Source organism: Laccaria bicolor, genomic scaffold (assembly GCF_000143565.1).
Source record: "Laccaria bicolor S238N-H82 LACBIscaffold_61 genomic scaffold, whole genome shotgun sequence".
Taxonomy (NCBI): Eukaryota; Fungi; Basidiomycota; class Agaricomycetes; order Agaricales; family Hydnangiaceae; genus Laccaria; species Laccaria bicolor.
Window position 1 is genome coordinate 190,166 of NW_001889932.1, and position 20,959 is coordinate 211,124.

Sequence of the window (20,959 nt, forward strand, 5' to 3'; positions counted from 1 at the left end):
GGGAGGTACACCAGCTTCAGCAAGAGAAGTGGCACCTCCAGCACGCATAGATTGGCCTGCAATATCGGCAGGGAAGAAACAACAGAGTCGTTTCATGAACCAGGAGTGGGTCGGCACACTGCCAGACTCACGCAACCAAAGTTCAGGTTTTAACGGATGAAGGGTGTCTCGTGATTGTAAATATGAGGTGAAAAATGAGTATGGGTCGGTTGGGAGGTTTGTCTTTTCGATGATAATCAAGTTTCCTTCATAGAAGCGGTCGGCCTTGTGGCCAGGCAGCCAAAATGAGTAGGATTTCTCGGTGATATCAACAGTGTGCCGGAGGATAACTTTCCGATAATTGCGCTGTGCAACTTTGTCTGGGAAGGTAATCTCTCCAAGACGCATGAGGCCATGGAAACCTGTCTCTAGCATTGAGAGGAATAGCTTGTCATCATGACAAGTGGAAGACCCTATGGCAGAGATGACAGTTTGCAGATCAGTGGTTGACAGTGGGCGTTTTCGTTTTACAGGAGTTCCAAAGCGGCGTTGACATCCTGTCATAGTACGTGACACAAGCATAGAGTTGCGGGTTTTCCTCACATCTGGGAAGAAAGGTTCAAGCTGATTGCAGATCCCGGATAGATAAGAATTGATGGAAGAGGGTTTGATATGTGATGACATGTAGACAGCATAAAAGCTGAGAGTTTGTTCAGTGGGTGTGATATCGAACTTGTGGATTTTGCAGAACGTGAGATATGAGTTCAGGGCTGATGTGTATGTGATGTGAGAAGAGTTGTCAATGGACATCCCCAATGCAATTGACCGTTCATGAACTAGACGATCAAGAGTCCATGGTTCACGCTGGGGTTGGCGAGAACCACGTGAAATAGAAATCATTTATTAATTACCCCCAGCGTAGGTGATCGAGGGGGCTGCAGATAAAGGTAACAATGCGTAACATCGGAAGAGGTGGGTCGAGACATATCAGGGATGAAATTACTGGGAGGACGGGCACTCAGGTCCTTTGTGGCCACCCTTGGAGCACTTGTTGCAAACATGGAGTCGACGACACTGGCTGCCATCAAGCAAGCACAGCCCCTCATTCCATCGGTTGCATGCCTCCTGTTTCTTGCGTGAAGTCGAGGGTACCTTTGAGATAGGTAAGCGTTGCACAACAGCTGCACCAATGGAATCCATGTGTGCGGTTCTAAGATCGGCAAATTTGTCGAAATGAGTGAGCTCGAGATCACGTCGGCTGCCGACACGACGGCGAACAGCCTTGTCGAAAAGAATAACTCGGTCATGGAACAGGATATCAGTTGCTGCAAAAAGTGCGATGATGTACTCAGCATAGTCGGCCAGTTCTCCCGCACGATGAGGGAAAGCCATTGACGTTGCGCGAGATGCTCTATTCCAAGCGATTGTCCACTCCCCCGCACTTGAAACAATTTTGGTTGGGGCAACGGTTCCAAATTTGATATCGAGATCACCGATTGACTCAATGCGCTCGTCGTTATTGGATGTCGAGTAATAACCTGTAAGTACCGTGTCGAGGTTGACAGCGCGACCCGCAAGAATGTTCGTCCATTCGGAGTCTGGGAATTCAGGGCATGTGGGTGAGTTGATGAGGGATCGCTTCGTGCCCTTAGGGTCGACTGAATACAGTTTGAGGAGGTTGAGTGAAGCTGTGAGGGAAGGGGATAAAGTGACCGAATGTATGAAATCTGAGACAACCCATGGGTATTGAGACTCATCAGGTTTTGCACGTTTCGTTGGGCGAGACAGTTCCTCCTCATCAAATTGCTCTTCAACAGGTGATTTCGAACGTTGCCTATTGCTGCGGCATTCGGCTTCGGAAAGGTGGTGTTCGTGGTTTTCAAGGATGACGATATAGCGCGCAAAGGCCTCTTCGACTCCTGTCGGGTCTGCTGGTAATGCGTCGGTGAGTGTGGTGTAGATTCGGCTAAGTGCTGTGGCTTTTGAGATGTTTGAGGCACGAAAGTCTTCGATTGGCTTGTTGCAAGCAGCAAGGGCAGCGATAGAAACTGGGGCATTCCCAAGCGTTCGAACTCGACTTTGCCCAGATTCCGGTGACAAGGATCGGCGATTACCAGAACCTTGTTCACCGGAAGTTGTTCCTGGATGCTGTTGATCACTCGCACCGTTGTTACCACCTTGAGTAGTGTCATTGTTACCACCAGAAATAGGAGTTTCAAGAGGAGTAGGAGTTGCATCAACGACATTGCCAGTAGACATGAGATGAAATGATGAGGATTTGATCCGATGCAACTAAGAGTTGTAATATGAATGCAAGATACCGCTACCTCAGAAGGATGGGGTAGGAGGAAGAGAGAGGAAAGTTCGACTCTGCTCAACCTGGAACGCTGGTCTCAGAGACCAGGAATATCTCGGGGAGAGGAGATGTGTTACGTCCCCTAGGCACCCGTGCGCCCGATTAGACTACAGTAAAAATAATTCTAAACTCAACTCATCTTCGTCCAGATGCATGATTCAACACAGCCACGATCAAGCGGTAAACCGACTCCATCTGAAAGGAGTCTTTTTGGCATGTAAGTAACGGTATTCTCACAGACTTCTTGCTTACAATTCAATACAGGAATTACAGACCCTCAAGGAGCGGGAAGGGGGAATGATGGTGGCGAGGAAGGAAACTGGCATCTGCTTCGTGTTCCGTAATCTTATCTCCGATATCAATTTCTATGCGAGACATGCACAGCAGTTAGCACTATCATTGAGTGAACACAATGCAACACCCTCATACTTAGATGAATGCAATAAAGCAATTCATTAGACAACCTTATTGCAACCTTAAGAAAAGTTCACAAAGTAACCTGTAGTTGGCATTTACATGCGTAAGTATATTTCCGCCTCCCTGTCTCAAGTTCAACATCGACTCTTCGAACCTTTAAAAAGACATCTACATCATGTAGAATATGTATATAGTTGTTTGAGATCCTCCAACTTATGGTGGGAGTAGAAATTTGCCAGCGGGAACATTGGTTTACATGTGTGCTTGGTTAATAACTGGTACCATATTCCATTCATCCTTCTTATATATGTATTGGGATAGGCATACATTATACAAATGTACAAGTTCAATAATCGAAGGTGCAGAAGATTGTTGGTGTGCGGGATATCTTTGACGGTGTTCTCCTCCTCCTCCCTATCATCCGTTCACAAATACATCACGCTTGGAACTTCTCCTTGAAACAGATGAAATTACGTGTCAGGGTCCTATTCAGATATTTTATCCGGTATCAAAGTGCCTGAATTTCCAGCGCTTTTTGCACTAGAAGATTGCCAGCAGGAATATGCGCGCAACGCCACTAAGCCCTTGCATTCTGTTTATTCCACTCATTTGAACAGCAATTTTTGGTAGTCTAAGTGTATTCCCATTGACACTACATCGAACAAAATCTACAATTTTTTTTTTGTGCACAGAAGTCTAGTAATACCCGTTCTTGTCACCCCCTCCTCCTCCCCATCATCCGCGCAGAAATTGTCGCACTTGGAATTTCCCCTTGAAACTGACAGGTTTAAGTGTCAGGGTCCTTTTCGAATGACATTTCAAATATCCTGTGCCTAGTGTTCCAGGACTTCCACTGCTAGAAGATTGTCACTGGGGATCTGCGCATTTGTGTGCAATTCAGCGATCTCACATGCCTCATATCCCAAATGCGCAATCTCTTTCATTGGTAAATGCACGCTTGTAGTAGGTGAGATAGACATGGCTAGGGATGTCATTTTTGCATTGAGAAGTATGAGCAACCACTCTGGTCGAGTCCTTCTCCTTCCCATCCTCGCAGCCGCAATATACCGCGCTTGGAATTTCTCCGGATCCTTGAAACTGACAGTTGTAGTCAGGGTCTCATTTGGATGATCTGTAGATCTGATATGCCTGTGCTTGGCCTTCTGTACTTTCTGGTGCTAGAATATAGGTAACCGTTAACGGGGATCTGCACACAAAATTCGTGTCTCTCTCCTCTTTCTTGGTTTCTGTTTATTCCGCATGTATGATACATTCATTATATTGATGGGAGCTTCGTTTGGGGTCAGATAATGAATATTTGTTTACAAGTTTCTTCTGAATTGAATGCGCCGCAAGTAATTCATGATCTCAGAGCTATAATCTGTGTACAATCCTAAATGGCAATCGATGTTAAAAGGATTCAACTCGACGACACAAGTACTCGACGTATCTCCTAAATAAGTCAACAGTAAAAGAGGGGATTTGCTCCACAGATTAAGATACAGGCCAGAAACGAGGATATACAAGAGGAGACACACACACACAGATGAGGAGTAGGACACATCATGTGAGAAGCGACACACCTGGTAACAATGTGTCGTTCTTCGTGATTTCGCATTTTCGAGTGTGCCGTGCATAAATTCGAAACTTCGCCACAAGTTACGAGCGTGATGATCGCTGTGACGACTTCGTCACGACCGCTTTCTCATCACCACCACTTGACCACCACCGCCATTTGCTTGCCTGTGCCCCACCACCCCCCTCGCTCTCTTCCTGCCCATCTCGCACCCTCGCTATGGCTGACAAGGACCAAGAGAACGGTCATGGGCTCTTTCAGGTGGTTTCCACTTTGTTCAGCCCCGGATTTTTGCTAACAACCCACCACCATCACCTCCCACACCCTATGCCACGGCAAACGCGACCACCGCCCCCAATTCAACCCCCTCTCGCAAACTCAACCCTCGGATTACGACTAATCGCCCATGAAAACACCCACAAAACCGCCCATCTACCAACGGCAACAACCCAGCGCCCAGGATAAACCACCCACGCTGACGGAATCGGCCCATGAAAATGCCTGCACAGACAGAATCCAGCGCTGAGGCCCATCGACGAGGACCCAGTGCCACTTGGCAAACCAACAGGGGATACGGCACCCACCGTGCAGCCAAGTGTGTACCCCACGCCTCCCCACTAACCAACCCCGAATGACAGCGAAAATGCCAGCGCCCTTTGCGACGAGGCCACCACTGCGTCCCGCCCGACCACGGCCACCGAGACTACATACTGACACCCAGATGCGCCGATACTAGGCCGTCGACAGTGAGGATTCTTGGTGCGTACATTCCAGGGTCGCGAGGTTGCTCCCTCTCTTAGAATTTATGTATAACTTTGTATAGTAAGTAGTTTAAGGAATAAAACTTAAAATCCTAAATTTTACTTGAGCATGGAGAGGCAGATTTTGACTTAACCACAGAATCTTTGGTGTATGATACATAGCTAATTTCCGTCACACATCAAATTTTCATTTTCTGATAATCCAAAAAGGGCGGAATCAATCGAGATAGTATGGTATCATGCGGATAAGATTCGACACACCTTCCTGAGCAAGTGACCGACATTTGCCATCAAATGTGTTGAACATTGGACAGGTGTGTCGTTCTCCATCACGTGTGTCGTGTCTCATTTCTGTGTGTGTGTGTCGACTCTTGTCCGTCCTGGCCAGAAACTACCAGGACCATTCCTCCGCGTCGAGTTCCTGGATTTGTGAACCCTGGAATAATTTTTTGTTGATGTCACGTAACCACACCAGCTACAACAGTCACACGCATACTCTCAGCTATCTTCCTGAATGTATAAAAGGGCTGGGTTAACTCTGTTTTCGATAGGATTTCCGCCGCTTACCTTACTACCTTCTCCTCCTCCCCTTTCCTCTCGACGCCGACACCTTTCACCCCATCTTCCTTGTCGTCATCGCCCCCGATCGGTAAGCCCTTCCATTCATAATCCGACTCGTTGGCGCTGACTGTCCTCTGCAGTGAAGTCGTCTGCGATGCCGTCTACGGTGAGTCCCCCCGGCCCCTGCACCTCCCCGCTTTGCTGATCTGCTGGCTCGTCGTTTCAAGACTCGTTCTCAGTTCATTGGCGCTGATTGTACCCCGCAGTCATTGAAGTCGTCTGCGATGCTGCGTGTTCTAAATATCAGGTCAGTGTCGTCGTCTAACCCACACATCAACGTAGGTAACTTACTTGATGCTTCTAGATGCGAGGGAGTAGATCCTTCGTCAACCTATGCATCCACAGGGCATTTTCGAGAGGGCGAAAAGTGTAATGGAAATGGGGAGGGGTTCTTCTGGTCCGTTGATGTGAGTCCCCCCTCTGCTTCCCCTCCCCGCTTTGCTGATCTGCTCGCCCGTTATTCCAAGGCTCGTTCTCGATGTCAGGTCAGTGTCGTTGAACCCGCACATCAATGAAGGTAACTTGCTGTATGCTTTTAGAATGCGAGGGAGTGGATTCTTCGTCAGTGTATGCATCTACGCTGAAGGTCCGTCAGTTGCGATTACCGTGTTTGAGAACAGCTGCTTACCCTGTGACCGTAAGCGCCCGCTGTCCGCCCGTCAAGATTCACCCCGACCACCACAGCATGCCTACTGCCTCGTCAACTCGATCAACCCTTTCGGACGCGACGCTTGAGACCGCAGATGAAGTTGTAGTTTTGACCAGGGAGAGCGTGTACTGAAAGAGTGGCGAAGTTCTGGCCGCCAACGTACGTCAAACTGTTCTCGAACGATCACTGCATTCACTTACCAGCATTGAAGCCAAGCCCAGCAACGTTGCTGCAGTTGACGCGCTGTCCCGCCGCCCAACCTCTTCGAACCCATCGTCACGCCCTGATCAATGCCAATGCCCACGTTCATGCGCAACAGCATGCCAACTCCATGAATCGTTTCGTCCGCACCACTCAAGACGATGGGTGAAGTCGAAGTATTGGCAGGGGAGATGAACCCACAGGTTGAGAAGATTCTAGCCGCAAACATACGTCAGACCCTTCACGACCGATCACTGCATTCACTTACGAGCCTTGAAGCCAAGCCCGACCAAGAGGTGTCAGATCGGTGGATCTTGGACGTGTGATTTGGCCACGCGAGCTTGACAACGGTGATTTCCGATGGTCGGCATATCAGCGGCAGGAGGAATGGGATCAATGGGATCCAAATGGGATCATCAACGATCAAATTATGGGGAATGTTTGAAGGATTGATATGGACATTTGAAGGTGAAGGTGAATGGGGTGATACAGTATATACAGTATCAATGTGCCATGGCTGGGAGGATATGTCGATGAGGGCACGTCTGAAGGAGCGACGCGCGCTAGGTGTTGCAAAGAATGTGGGGGACGCGTGAAGGGAGTGATTGATGGTGGATTGATGGTGATTCCTGCCTTACCCTCGTGCCGAGTCATGCCGTCCTTCCTTATTTGGGGGGGGGTCCCCTACCCTCCCCCCACGTCCGAGATCGGCAGATCTGACGCCTCTTGAGCCCGACGGCGTCGTTGCCATTGACGCGATGTACCGCCACCCAACTACCGTCAAGCCCTTTCTAATGGCAACGTTTGCGTTCTCGCAGTGCGCCAACGTCCTGTCCGCTGTTCGAAACACGTAATAGTGTTGTGTGGAACGCCCTGCTCACGAGACTAAGTCGTTCCTCCCCCGTAAACGTAATTTCGTCGGCATAGAAGTTGGTTGTTGAAGTCTAGGGGTCGTTGTGAGTTGACTGGAAAGATACATGGCTGACTATAGCGTTGTTCATGACTTACCCAACGTCTGGCATGCCTCCCATGCATCACTAGTCAATCGTGATCCTCTGATATCCACGCCGTCGCTCTGTCAGGCCCGACGTCGTTGAAACGGCATGGGTATTGATCTTGTTAACAACGTGTATGCCGGTGAAAACTGAATTGTTATGTTGAAGTTGCGGTGGCATCCCGTGTCGTCGTCGTTGTGGAGTTGTGGACGTGCCCACGGTGTTCCTGCACGCTGTCCGAATCTCGGAATAGTGTCGGTTCGGACACACCACGCTCATGATCATCAGGCGTCCCTCCCGCATACATGTTATTCCGTCGACGTAGAAGTCGATTCATACAGTCTATGGGGATCGTGATTCGTGGCGACTTGATTGGACAGCTACGTGAGCGGCGACGATGTCTGACGAGTTGCAGATTACTTACTCGATGTCGCAGCAGCTCTTATCAACATGCCGTCTGTCCTTCCCATCCACACCATCGCCCTTGCTTGGCATTCCTTGCTAAACCGTCGTCCCCATCCCCCGTTGCTCTGCGTTGTCTGATGTTGCTGAAATGGCGTAGGTATCCATGTTGTTGACAGCATGTATGTCGGTTAGACAGATCGTTCATCTGTAGAAATAGGAACAACGAGCGGGATCGTTGCACAAGACGTCAAACTTTCTGAATTGACGGTCATTTCCTCGCACTTTGCATTGTAAACGCAGCTTACCTTTCACCCATCGTCGTCGTTGCCCTGAACACTCTCCATCACTCAACTTGCCATGTTGAAGTTGCCGTGGGATGTCGTGCGTCGTCGTTGTATGTGATGATGGTAATTGGAAGGAAGTGCCAACTGTCGGAGAAAAGGTGAACGTCAGTCAGAAAGTCATAGACAGAACACACCCGAGCACGTTTAAGATGGAAGGAGGACGACGTCGGGAGTCCTTTTGGCGTTGACCAGCGGTTCCTGGGCGTTTGTCTCGATAGCTGCTACGATGTCGATCATGGGCGCTGCTTGTGACTCAAGAGAATCGAAGGGCGTGTCCAAACTGCATAGCTAAAGATATTTGTTCCTAGTCATGCGACTCAGAGTCAGTGGAAGGAAGCCGCGCCCGCCACCTACAACAAGCCTGGACAGTGCTGCCACTGCCAGTGCGCACCGGCACCTGCGGAAGCTGTTCAAATTGTACCACGTGCGTCAGTGTGAACAAAAGGGTTCAGCGGAATGAGCCGAGTCGGAAGGTTCGACTATGTAAGTTCGACTTCGCACATCTTCCTATCAAATCACTGGCAACAATTCCCCACGATTCCCTTGCAAGGCCTAACAGCCCAGTTTCTGTAGCGCTAATCGATAGCCACTTTACTCGTGCCTAGTTTGGCTGTTTGCCCCACAACTTGCTCAACGTGCAAAAGTCGACAACGAATTTTTCTGGCGCTTCCCAAATTTCGACATGCCATGCCGTGTAAACAACATGTCTTCCTGGCACCTGTCTTCATCCAGTATTATTACTAATTGTACCAATCGGCCACACCCTGAACCCAATTCAGCCAGCACACAGGTGAACCGGTGACGACATGTAACGGCTTCACATGGCTTCATCACTCCTTCATCTTGACTGAAAACGTAGGGTGCGCGCACTTACCAGATTACTATCCCAGAGCCCTCTCCTGGCGGCCCACTTTAAAATAAACGCGAAAAACAATCGGTTCTTCAAGCTCCCGGGTCTTATCATTAAGCGCTTGACGCAGATAACACGGGTGCGTTCTATTGCTCTCAGCTCTTCCCCCCGTGAATCTAGCCTTCCATCAATCTGCTCGTGGTTATTAGATGGCTCAAAACTCCATTCGTAGGAAGGCAGTCATCGTCGGAGATACCGCATGCGGGAAGGTTGGTCCACCTTCGGTTTTCTCGGTCATCCTAACAAGTTCGAACTTATGAGGATTCTTCTACATCAGACAAGTTTAATTCTCGCTTTGATTCAAGGCGAAGTCCCATATGTTACTGGTTTATGCCCTCCACCAGATCTGAGTCAACTAACTCATCATAGATACATGTTCCAACTGTATTCGAAAACTACGTTGCTGAGCTCGAAATCGACCAACGTCTTGTCGAACTCGGACTTTGGGACACTGCGGGCCATGAGGACTATGACCGACTCAGGCCCTATTCTTATCCGGGATCTCACACTGCTCTCATATGTTTCTCCGTTGACTCCCCGGAGTCCCTCGAGAATGTTGAAACGAAGGTGGAAGCTCGCTGCTACTCCGAAAACTTCTTAGCATATCTGATTCACTTGTCAGTGGATTTCTGAAATCAAGACTTTTTGCGCCGATGTGCCTGTAATACTCGTTGGGTGTAAAGTGGACCTGCGGAAGGATCAACGAATCCTTAGCCAGCTCGCCAATTTCAATCAACATCCAGTAACTACAGAGGAGGTGCGCCTTCTTTGATCTAGCCTCCGAGCGCACGTACCGACGTCACTGACGGAGGTTGTGTAGGGTATCGAAATGGCCAAAAAAATTCAGGCCAAGTACTATTTCGAAACCTCCGCGACGTCACGCTTGTGCGTCAACGAAATATTTGAATATACAATGAGGACGGCAATGCGTTACGTGGAGACCAGGCATGCGAAGAAGAAAAGAGATTCATGCATTTTCATGTAATTCAGCTGTCGTTAGCGCGTTGGGAGTGTGTGGTAGGCCGGGGTGAACGCAATAAGAGGTCCATAAAGGAAAGTTATTACCATTCATGCTGGTGATACGGAAAAGCACGCTTCAAGCCTGAAGCGCGTCACATCGCTCCATTCAACTCATCAAAATAAATGCCAGTGCCTGTCGCCTTCAGATGTCTTGATGGACAGTCGACGAACGCGGCCCTTGTGGTTCTGCGCTTCCACACTAAAGATTGACGTATAGAGTATCAGTGTCACTTCCGCTCTTTGCACCAGCAACGTATAAAGCGCACTCCCGCGCTTAGTATTTAGTTCTCGCCCCGTCATTTCTCTCTCTCTCTGCATCAATGATCTTTCAAGCAATCTATATCCTGTCGACCGCTATGCTTTCTCTTCTAATAATGTGCTGTCGAGCTGCCTGCCCTGCTTGTCCCGACGACGTCGAAGGGCAAGCCGGTACATTATACCTGCTAAAAAATCAAACAAACGGGTTGTGCATGTAGGATGTTATTTTTCTTGTTCAATTTTGTGCGGCTCACGATCTTCTAGTTACTCCGGACAAAGTTTTTGGTCTGAAGGCTTTACGTTTGAGTGCAATTTTGACGTTAGTCCCTTAAACTTCCTCGAAAATGACGACTTGTCCACGTCACACGTTACTTCATCAGCTCTCTGGCGCACTCTTTCTTGCTTCCCCTTCTGCGGGTCCATTTTGTCCGGAACACGTGAATTTGACGGAAGCTGCTTGTATTTTTTACACGGACGGGGGTAACAGTGACTAGAAAAATTCACTTGGTAGAATAGAGAGTGCTTCGCGTTGTATTAAAACAATCATGACATGAGTTTCCGACTGCTTCTTGCTGCTTCTTTTTACTCGACATTGCGCGTTTGGCCGCTGGCGAACGATGTGTGAATATTCAACGTATTTTTGTCCAGTAGACCTCACATTACTTACAAGGAACAGCGCCGGCCGGGGTCCACTACATCCGAGTCATAGCAGCTGGCGCCTTTTATTTGCTTGATCTTCCCTCCACCATTTGATAAGCATTCTCAAATCCACGTCCAAGTCATCGCGCCTAAAGTATAAATTTAAAGTGAATGCAAGTTAACTCTTCCATGCATCAAAGGGGACGAACGGTGGGGCCACGCCTTCCTGCAGAGCGGGAGAAATATAACCTTTAATGATCTCATCTGCAACAGTGTAACTGAAGCGAAGTTCTGGCATCTTGAGCAACGAAAAGTTCATTTCTGCTTGGCGATCTTGAGTAAAATATAACCCCCAAGAATTCGACTCTACAAAGCCTTGAGGCAAATCTGCGAGTTTTGGAAGGAGGTCCACCGTCCAACAATACTGATCCCCAATGACGCGTCTACCATACGCAAATGCTGACGTTCTGTCGTCGATCTCGGCCTGTGTGAGCCTATCCACAATAAGCCAACCCCTCCCTGCATACTTATTTTTGGCCACCATCTGAGAGTCCGCCCGCCACGATCCATCACTTGAATGTAAGGATCTTCTCTCCTCAAATGTAGACCGGGGGTATAATGAATAAGCTTTTTCGTGGGTGATTAAATTCATCACGCAAGCTGCCCAAATTTTTCTAAAAGTTCAGAAACAATAGGAAGAATGATTCACTCACTAGAATGAAAGTTGAGAATGACCTCCAGAGGAGAGTGGTAGGAAGTAATCAACTGAATTTTTCTATCTGGATCTGACTTGTGGAAATCATAAACTTCGCCAACTCCTTTCCCGAAGTATCCTATGGTCTCTGCTGGAAAAAACGCGTGGAAATGCTGGGGAGTACCGGAGTGAATTTCTTGATAGGCAAGGCGAAAATCCGTGTCTTGTTGCTTCCGTGGTACAAACTCGTAACCAATACTAAACAGCCAGTACGCCATTCGATCTGCGTATAGGTGCTCAACGTATATATCCAAGTCTGAATCAGGGTAGAAGGATCTATCCAAGAACTGGAGTGCAGTTGATCCAGAGATCAGCATCCCCGTTCGCGATTGCCAGTAGCGAAAATAACGTATTTCCTCTTCTGTAAAGAAGTGTTTCAATTGATTTTCGATCTTGAAAGCCCGTTGACAGTATGAGGAAACCCGACTGCGCGCAGTTTTGCATGTCGCGGCATACCGGAAAAGATTTGCGGGAGATAAGCAAGAGAACAGTAGGTCGTCTGTGGTAGAGGGACTGAAAAGTATCAAGTCTTGAATATAAAGAATGAAACACGCTTGGCTTACAGCATTGCAAAGGTCTCAAGAAGACCTCTCAAGTGAAGAAGTTGGAGCGCAAGGTTAAGTGACAAAACGAACGGACGTGATCTGATGATCACGACAATACTGGGCTATCACGTGATAGTCACCTTTCTTTTTCTTGTACCGCCATCATCATGAGCAATAGAAGATACAACGTGAGGACTCTCTAAATTCGAGATGAACCTTGTGGCTGATCTTCTGTAGGCGGTTCCTGGATTCTTTTTGCAGGATCTTGAAGAGCTATCAGGGGTACGAAGCTTAGCAATGTGGTAGCACTGTCCGAATACAACGCTAACTTTCACGTAATAGCTGCCCCCGCGTTTTGGGCTTATAGACGCCTCAGGGGAATGCTGGAGCAATCTCAGGACCCAGATCCAAGCTCTCAATTCAGCCTCACCGTCAGGAACGGCCTACAAACTTTTCTTCCTTTCGAGGCATGGTCAAGGCTATCGTATGTTGTTCTGTGGCGCGATATCGAAGGCTGGTAACATCGATGAACCGTAGATAACGTTGCGGAAGCGAAGTATGGTACTAGCTTATGGGACAGGTAGGTGCGTTTTGCCCAGCTATGGATTAGCTCATCATATTTCTGATAGTTACTGGTCTAAATTGAACGGAGATGGCGAGATTACCTGGGGTCGTAAGTTCTCCGTTCATGAGGGAAAATACCTACCGCTTAGACTAAACGGTGAAGCCGATCCACAGCTAACTTCTGTCGGCATTGAACAGGCAAAAGATATTCGGCGTGCCCTCGAGATTGAGTTGGACAACGGATTTCATCTGCCCGACAAGTTGTACTGCAGTCCCCTCTCTCGTGCGCTGAGGACATGTGAAATCATGTTTGACAGTCTGGTTAGGACCGGCAGCGTAATGGTGATCGAGGTTCGTCACTTCTATGAAGTATGTTCCTAGAAGGATTTCTGGAAACAGCTTCACAGAACTGTCGTGAAGAGAATGGCGAGCATACCTGCGATAAACGGAACACACGAACATACATTGCGTCGACATACCCCAACTTTACCATTGAAGATGGATTTACTGAGGAGGATGAATTGTGGACCCCTGAACGAGAGACTAAGCGGCACGTGGAGGAGCGGGCGAGGAAAGTACTCGACACAATTTTCGAGGATGCGGATAATACCTGTGAGCGTTGTCCCTGAGCTTGATTTTTGGAATCTAACCCCCTCTACTGAAGTCATCTCAGTGACGGCTCATGGTGGATTCATTAACGCCTTTTTGTGGGCAAGCGGTAGGCCATCTTACCCGCTACCAACAGGCGGTGCGTTAGCATATCATTGTCTCGCTCTTGGCTTTGGTTTGATGATTTCTTCTACCAGGTGTGCTGCCTTTGGTCGTCAAGTGCGAAGTTATGGCTTAACTTGCTCGGAGGGTTTATATCATTTCGGGTTTTACAAATCAGTTGTAATGGGAACTGAAAGTGGTTTTCATTTCTCGATCCAAAGCTAGAACCCGCCAGGCCTTCCATCCTTCCAACAGCATAGCTTCTTTCCGATCGACGACTTCATTGCAAGAGGCCTGGTTCTTTTCAAGGGGACTACTTTACCACGTAATACCTCCATTTTTGTGAATGCTCAGAATTGCTTAGCTTGTAAAATGACAGGAATACAAGATTTTATGGTGCTTTATCAAATTGGGTAGACGACCCGCTCTCACTTATTGTGTTCGAAAGGGGCACACGTCATATGTGCTGTTATCATTGCGTCACAATGGGCATTGCAGTACTCGGGGCTAATGTCGTCATTTGACAGCGTGCGAGCGGCGTTTGGTCGACAAACCGACATTCCTTCCAGTCCACTTTTCTCCTCGATAGGGGTTGGCCTTCCTTTCGCCGTCCTGAAGTGGTGGCCCGATTATGGCTTCAGCGTACCAGTTAATCTCCAGGTAAGTAATCATACAACGAACGTACTTGTCGAATTTGAGTCCGAGTCGAAGCGCCGGACAGACCTATCTAAACCTATGCAAGTAAGTAATCCCTCCTGAGCATTACCTATGCTGCATGAACCTAGAACCCTACCAGATCAGGGAAGATCTTTGGGGTTCTGTCGATCAATTAATGTGCCGAATTCCTATTCTGGCGTCAGCGGTCAGTCCGGTGAGTCTAAAGCGTGTAGCGTGACGCCAGGGAATCGCCTTTCGCACTAGACCATGCAAGTTTTCTTCCAAATATGAGACGGTTCATAGAAAATTTAGATTGACTGCTAATGACCACAAGAGCTGAGTTTATCTGTTTATCTCTTCATATAAGGGAGCGATAAGTGAGCGCTATCTTTTGCTTCTCGTTGCTTCCCTCGAGTCTTCAGGCCACTTATCCATACTGTCGAACTTTCAATCCTTCGACGAACTTTGGCAAAAATGCGCTTCATCCTCACACCGCTCTTGCTGCTCCTCACCCTCGCAACGATCGCATCTGGGCTTCTAGTTCGAAGTGCCCTGCCCTCGCCTTCCGCTAAAAGTCTGCCCTCGCCTTCTAGTAAAGCAGGAGGCCGTCGTAACGCCCTACCTCAATCTCCTCGTCAACGCTTCGCCCGTCAATCTGAAGCCACGGAATTGGAGATTAGAAATCAACTTGGGGCAGCGAAGCGTAACAAGAGGTCGGTTCAGGCCTAGTTCCCTCTCCACTAGTGAGTACTTTTGACCTTGCCAATCCGTACGAAGCTCGTTAACATATATCTAAGCTTGCCATTTCTTTCTATCTGGACATGACGGATTATCTTTTCCAGTAGAAATCTACTCCCACGGGCGACTTTCGCGTTCTTCGTTAATGACCTTTTCTTCGGTTGGCATGCTCCTTTACGAACTTTTCATGTTGTTTTCCTCCCCCACGAACTCTTCCTCTTATCAGTTGCAGCTCCACTTTTTTGGACAACATTCATATACGTTGATGACTTCGCTACGTTTATTGCCCGCTCATTTTTGGACTTTTTCATTGACACTTTCAGAACTTTTGTCGGGATCTTTCGATTTGGATCGGTTGGATTTTTTTTTTACTTTGTAGAATACCGCGATACCGCACACTATGCTTTTGTTACGAATATATGGACAACGGCCCTGTTAACGTGTTCTATGTACCGCGCTTGAGTCAAAGAACGGCGTTAGGTGAAAGCGTGTTGTCCGCGCCGTATGGTTGTGCTTTCAATGTGGTGCTAAATTTAGAACCACTTGACGGCGCCACACAGATCCTTATCTTATGGGCGCTTAGCGACTTCAAAACAATTTGAAAGCGTAGCAGAGAACACATAGTGCAATGGTAGAAAAAATTCAAGCAAGCTTGTTGCCAGACTGAGATTTCAGTGAGTCTGACGCGGAGAAGGGGGAGGCTAACGAGCAACTTTGTACTGAGTAAGTAATTGACATTCATGTGGCGAGGCATTCCAAAATATAGACCGACCCATGATCATATGACCGATTTTATTTCCGAGAAGCGTATCATCGGTTTCCGGTACCGGTACCCAGCGGAGAATGAGTCTGTTGATCTGCAGATAAGTACCTAAATCGTCGAGCACTTACCGTTTCGCTGTCACTCCTTCGATCCGAATCTGAGGAAGACCAGAAGCAGAATGTTGCGGCGTACGAGTGGCGAGTGATATCGCAAGGTTGGACCATATACAGTTAGGAGGTAGGTTGGCCTGGGGTTGTTTGTAATGCGATTGTCACTTGGGGTGGGACTCTTACGTGGTATAACAAGTACGGACTCGGATGTTTCCACGATGGATCTACAGTCATCCACCTGCTAATGATACACCCAAAATGAGAAATTAGCTTCAACAGATTTGAGCACAACCTTTCTCTACAGAAACTACATGAAAATCTCTGATAAATGCCCTTCTATGACCATACCAAATTTCAGAATGTTTGACCCACATTTCACAGAGAAAAACTAAGATTATGGGTGTATCATTGAGGGGTGTGACTGTATTTGGCTATTCCTGAAAAACAGTCCATTTTGTATGCTCCATGGCTTTGCCAATTCTGCCTCAATTGTATCCAAATTATGTACAGTGGTAGATATGAGTTTGTACTATGTGTTACAACTTGTTTTGTGAGAATCGGTCTAGTATTGAGCGAGATATTTGCTAGTCAAAAGTGTATCAAATGGGGGTGGTGTATCATTAAGGGGTGGATGACTGTATATTATTCAAAAACCTTTCTGGTTCAGAGTTCCTCTTTGGAATACAGACAAACAACTGGTATTCAGGTTGTTAAGGGCCTCAAAATATTTCCATACAATTATTATCTGGTTTTTGAAGCATCCACTTCTTCTTACTGTAAGAAGACTAGGGTAGGTTCTTTTTGTTAGCTGATCTACTCACAAGTAGAACTGAATATTGATGGCAAATGCAGATCATGAAGAGATATATAAATAAATTTACACAAGAGAAATGAGCAGTATTTTATAGTGAGAACATCTCTACCTCCCTTCGCACAGGGCTCCTTTCGTAAACCCACATACACATTTAAATAATTTAGAGCTTCTTGCTGATAGATCGGAGAGAGATTTTGAGCATTTGAATAATCTATGTGATAACAGGATATACACAGGAAGTTTATTCATTGCAGATTCAGTGGTATTGATTCTGTAGCACCAACAAAGTTACCAAATGGAGAGGTAGATGTAGCCAATTTGTTGTTGTCAGATGGATAAGCTGGTGATTCACCATTCCATTGAAGCAAAGCCTTTTCTGATTGGGAGGTCATTGGATGGGTGGCTCCCAGAATCTTGCATTGTAGTACAAAAGCAACCTGAAGTAGTCTGAGGGCATGTGCATCTTGTTCCAGAGCTTTGAAAGTAAAGGCCAAGTTTGTCATGGTTTGTAATGTATCTGGGTGTTCCACTCCAAGAACTTTTTTCCTTGCATCCAAAACTTGAATTTCCAGCTGCTTCGCTTCTGAATATTTTCCCAGGTTTTTATATGTTACTGCCAGATTTGCAAAGGCACTGACTGTTTCTGGATGTTCTTGTCCAAGAATTCTTCTTCTTGTCTCCAAAACATGAAGATCCAGCTTCTCTGCTTCTGTATATTTTCCAAGGTTTCTAAATGTCCCAGCAAGGTTTGCCATTGCATTGATGGTATCTGGATGTTCTTCTCCAAAAATCTTTTTTCTGGCTTCTAGAACTTGGATTTCTAGCTCTTCTTCATCTAGGTATTTACCTAGATTTCCATATGTTGTTGCCAGATTTCCCATTGATCTGACTGTATCTGGGTGTTCTCCTCCAAGAATTCTTCTTCTGGCATCCAGAGCTTCTACCTCCAATTTTTCTGCCATGATATATTTTCCCATGTTCCAGTATGTTGCTGCAAGACTTGCCTTAGCTCTGATTGTATCTGGGTGATCTCCTCCAATAGTCATGTTGGTCATATTTAGAACTTTGATTTCCAATATTTCTGCCTCTGTGTATTTTCCCAAATTCTTGTATATTGCAGCAAGATTTGCAATAGCTCTAATTGTTTCAGGATGTTCTTCTCCAAAAATTCTTTTGCTTGCATCTAAAACATGGAGCATCAGCTGCTCTGCCTCTGCATATTTTCCCATATTTTTATATGTTGGTGCAAGATTCATTTTTGCTCTAATTGTATCTGGATGACTTTCCCCCAGTATTCTGGACCGTGCATTCAACACCTGCATTCCCAGCTTCTCTGCTTCTGTAAATCTCCCCAAATTCCTATATGTGTCTGCAAGATTTTCCATAGCATTGATGATATCTGGATGATCTTCCTTGAGCACTCTTTTTCCTGCATCCAGAACATGAATCTCTAGCTTCTCTGCATCTGTATATTGTCCCATATTACTATATGTTCCTGCAAGATTGGCCATAGCATTTATTATGTCTGGGTGTTCTTCTCCAAGGGTTTTTGTTCTTGCATCCAGAACATGGATTTCTAGCAACTGTGCCTCTTTATATTTTCCAAGACTTTTGTATGCTCCTGCTAGCTTTCCCATGGCAGTAATTGTATCTGGGTGTTTTTCTCCAAGAATTCTTTTCCTTGCATTTAGAACATGAGTTTCCAACATCTCTGCTTCCTTATATTTGCCCAAATTTCTGTATGTTTCTGCAAGATTTCCCATAGCATTAATTGTGTCTGGATGTTCCTCTCCAAGGATTTTGTTTCTTGCATGCAAAACCTGGACCTCAAGCATCTCTGCATCATGATATTTTCCCAAATTTCTATATGTTCCTGCAAGATTCCCCATGGCTCTGATTGTATCTGGGTGTTCTTCTCCCAGAATTCTGTTTCTTGCTTCCAGAACTTTAATGACCAGCTTTTCTACTTCAGTATATTTTCCCATGTTCCAATATGTCACTGCAAGATTTGCCATCGCCTTAATTGTGTCTGGATGGTTTTCTCCAAGAATCCTGTTTCTCACATCCATCACATGAATCTCCAGATTTTCTGCTCCTACATATTTTCCCTGACTTCTGTATGTCCCTGCAAGATTTCCCATTGCTCTGATTGTATCAGGATGTTCTGCACCAAGGATTCTGACTCTTGCACTCAAAACATGGTCCTCTAACCTCTCTGCTTCCAAGTATTTTCCCATGTTCCAATATGTCATTGCAAGATTTGCCATTGCTCCAATTGTTGATGGGTGTTCAGCTCCAAAAATTCTCTGTCTTTCATCCAACACCTGAATTCGAATTTTCTCAGCCTCACTTGAATACCCTTGCTCCTCTAAAAGTCTACCAAATTTCTCACATGAATCATCAAAGTAAGGCATCTGCTTTCTTCCCATCATGCTGTACTGGATATTGGCCCTTACATGGGTGACTAAATTTCTTCTAAATCCATAAGGCTGACTTTCAAAGTTCTCCTTCAGAGAGCAAGACAGAGTAATATATGCCATAGAGCAATATCTTTCCATCTCATCCACAGTCATTCTATCTCTTCCCCACGCATGGACCAGTGGATGCACAGCATACATGCCATTGATTGGACCAGGCTTGATGAAGGAAAAAGAGAATAGTAATCGAAGTCCTTCCTTGAATATAAAACTATCCCAAGACCTTTTCTCATTGAGAGCAAGTAGTCTGTAGTCCAGCATAGAGCTAGCAGTCAATAAACTAGGCACATCTCTCCCATCTGCATCATTTTGGCATTGTTGAGTAGCAGCATAGGCAAATATATTCTCACTAATGCCATCATAATGGAAAAAGACAAATATAGCCAGGACAAGAATTGCACTCATTGCAGCCCTAGCCTTGTCAGGATTGTTAGACTGGGCCCTATTTCGAATTTCATTGTATGACAATTCCCAAGTTCCATAGACAGTCCTGTTATATTTAGATGCCCCCTTGAACTCTGCATGAGATAAGAGTATCTTTCGATGTTGATAATATTGCCCCAGATAGTCTTTGATATTGGTAGCCCCAGCTCCAATGAATGCACCAGCCTGATCAACAGCTAGAGGAAGACAGTAGAGCTCTTTCACAATTTTCTGAGCCTCCCCTTGTAGATCCATGTTGGATATATCCAAGCAGCTAGCTTTCAAAAGGAGTGATATGGCATCAGTCTCTTTCATCTCCTTAACTTCAAGAGAATTTTCTAGCAGAGTCAGCCGTTTCATCCCAAAGTTTCGACTAGTTATCAGAATATTTCCAGATAGGCCAGGTGGAAAATACTCCTCCAACTCCTCTGGAGCCAGGCTATCAGCATTGTCAAATATGATAATAAAGTTTGCTCTCAGAGAGCCTATCCACAAAAGAGCAGATTCAGGTGAACCATCTAGTGCATAAGTCTGAGCTGCAGGAAGGCTGCATAAACCCTTCAGACCCTGGGTGACGGTGCCAGCAGAGGATGCATCAATCCAGAAAACATGTGAGAAGCTGGTGGATGATGGATGAAGTTTAGGAATCAAGATTAAGATGTTTTATCAATGAGGGGCTCACCAGTCAGATGTTTCCTCAATGAATTTTAGCACAATTTGAGTTTTTCCAATACCCCCCAGTCCATACAGCAAAAATTGCTTTCTCTTTTGAATTTCGTCTTTGCTACTGACAGAGAAATGGCCCTTGAGTCTCGCAAGAATCTCTCTCCTCCCAGTGAATCTGACGCTGGAATTGGGCATTAGCATAACTGGAGCTGTGTTGAACGGCCTGGCGCCAAAATTGTTTATGTTGACCTGCAGAACGGTCGCGTCCATCAAGTTCCGTATACGTCCAGACATTCCACTCACGGTATTGGCGGCGTTGATCGTACCGCTCACAACCAGGTTCTTAGCACTACCCAAGATGTGCATTTTGTTCATGCTGAAGAGTAAAAGAGATCAGATGGAGGTGGGAGGAACGAACCAAAAGGCAAGGAGACCCCAACTCCACCGTGCGCCGAAGATTTCAGATTGACAGTTTGGCGCGCGGGCCTGTCTAAGATTCGGAACTTTCCGGAGCTATATTTGTAAAGCGCCACTTGTTTGTTACTTGCCCACCATCTCTCAAAGGGACTTGACTAGGTCGCATTTCCAAGATATACAGTCGTTTGC

The 20,959-nt window shown here is 46.5% G+C and overlaps 8 protein-coding genes across 8 annotated transcripts; 6 read left to right on the forward strand and 2 right to left on the reverse strand.

Moving 5' to 3' along the window:
* Positions 1 to 978: 978 nt before the first annotated feature.
* LACBIDRAFT_314500 (uncharacterized protein) lies at positions 979 to 2,238 on the reverse strand (the record flags this gene model as incomplete). The annotated part of the gene is made up of 1 exon (XM_001889047.1): positions 979 to 2,238. One exon carries the CDS (start codon positions 2,236 to 2,238, stop codon positions 979 to 981), a length of 1,260 nt encoding a protein of 419 aa, XP_001889082.1.
* Positions 2,239 to 4,636: 2,398 nt separating this feature from the next.
* LACBIDRAFT_314501 (uncharacterized protein) lies at positions 4,637 to 5,189 on the forward strand. Its single transcript, XM_001888999.1, has 2 exons — positions 4,637 to 4,923; positions 4,979 to 5,189. The coding sequence occupies exons 1-2, from the start codon at positions 4,820 to 4,822 to the stop codon at positions 5,040 to 5,042; spliced, it is 168 nt and encodes a 55-aa protein (XP_001889034.1). The 5' UTR covers positions 4,637 to 4,819; the 3' UTR covers positions 5,043 to 5,189.
* A 615-nt stretch (positions 5,190 to 5,804) lies between these two features.
* LACBIDRAFT_334275 (uncharacterized protein) lies at positions 5,805 to 6,445 on the forward strand (the record flags this gene model as incomplete). The annotated part of the gene is made up of 5 exons (XM_001889000.1): positions 5,805 to 5,816; positions 5,963 to 5,988; positions 6,015 to 6,195; positions 6,250 to 6,271; positions 6,306 to 6,445. 5 exons carry the CDS (start codon positions 5,805 to 5,807, stop codon positions 6,443 to 6,445), a joined length of 381 nt encoding a protein of 126 aa, XP_001889035.1.
* Positions 6,446 to 6,967: 522 nt separating this feature from the next.
* Positions 6,968 to 7,156, forward strand: LACBIDRAFT_314504 (uncharacterized protein; the record flags this gene model as incomplete). Its single annotated transcript, XM_001889001.1, has 1 exon — positions 6,968 to 7,156. One exon carries the CDS (start codon positions 6,968 to 6,970, stop codon positions 7,154 to 7,156), a length of 189 nt encoding a protein of 62 aa, XP_001889036.1.
* A 2,207-nt stretch (positions 7,157 to 9,363) lies between these two features.
* LACBIDRAFT_255472 (uncharacterized protein) lies at positions 9,364 to 10,199 on the forward strand (the record flags this gene model as incomplete). Its single annotated transcript, XM_001889002.1, has 5 exons — positions 9,364 to 9,423; positions 9,492 to 9,533; positions 9,584 to 9,781; positions 9,837 to 9,971; positions 10,035 to 10,199. 5 exons carry the CDS (start codon positions 9,364 to 9,366, stop codon positions 10,197 to 10,199), a joined length of 600 nt encoding a protein of 199 aa, XP_001889037.1.
* Positions 10,200 to 11,195: 996 nt separating this feature from the next.
* On the reverse strand, positions 11,196 to 12,453 carry LACBIDRAFT_314506 (uncharacterized protein; the record flags this gene model as incomplete). The annotated part of the gene is made up of 4 exons (XM_001889048.1): positions 11,196 to 11,280; positions 11,341 to 11,791; positions 11,845 to 12,398; positions 12,449 to 12,453. The coding sequence occupies 4 exons, from the start codon at positions 12,451 to 12,453 to the stop codon at positions 11,196 to 11,198; spliced, it is 1,095 nt and encodes a 364-aa protein (XP_001889083.1).
* Positions 12,454 to 12,814: 361 nt separating this feature from the next.
* On the forward strand, positions 12,815 to 13,841 carry LACBIDRAFT_255437 (uncharacterized protein; the record flags this gene model as incomplete). The annotated part of the gene is made up of 7 exons (XM_001889003.1): positions 12,815 to 12,914; positions 12,968 to 13,010; positions 13,060 to 13,100; positions 13,158 to 13,367; positions 13,394 to 13,606; positions 13,659 to 13,742; positions 13,801 to 13,841. Coding segments are annotated over 7 exons (732 nt in total), but the record flags the coding sequence as incomplete, so codon positions are not given.
* A 924-nt stretch (positions 13,842 to 14,765) lies between these two features.
* LACBIDRAFT_314508 (uncharacterized protein) lies at positions 14,766 to 15,091 on the forward strand (the record flags this gene model as incomplete). Its single annotated transcript, XM_001889004.1, has 1 exon — positions 14,766 to 15,091. Exon 1 carries the CDS (start codon positions 14,837 to 14,839, stop codon positions 15,089 to 15,091), a length of 255 nt encoding a protein of 84 aa, XP_001889039.1. The 5' UTR covers positions 14,766 to 14,836.
* Positions 15,092 to 20,959: the final 5,868 nt, after the last annotated feature.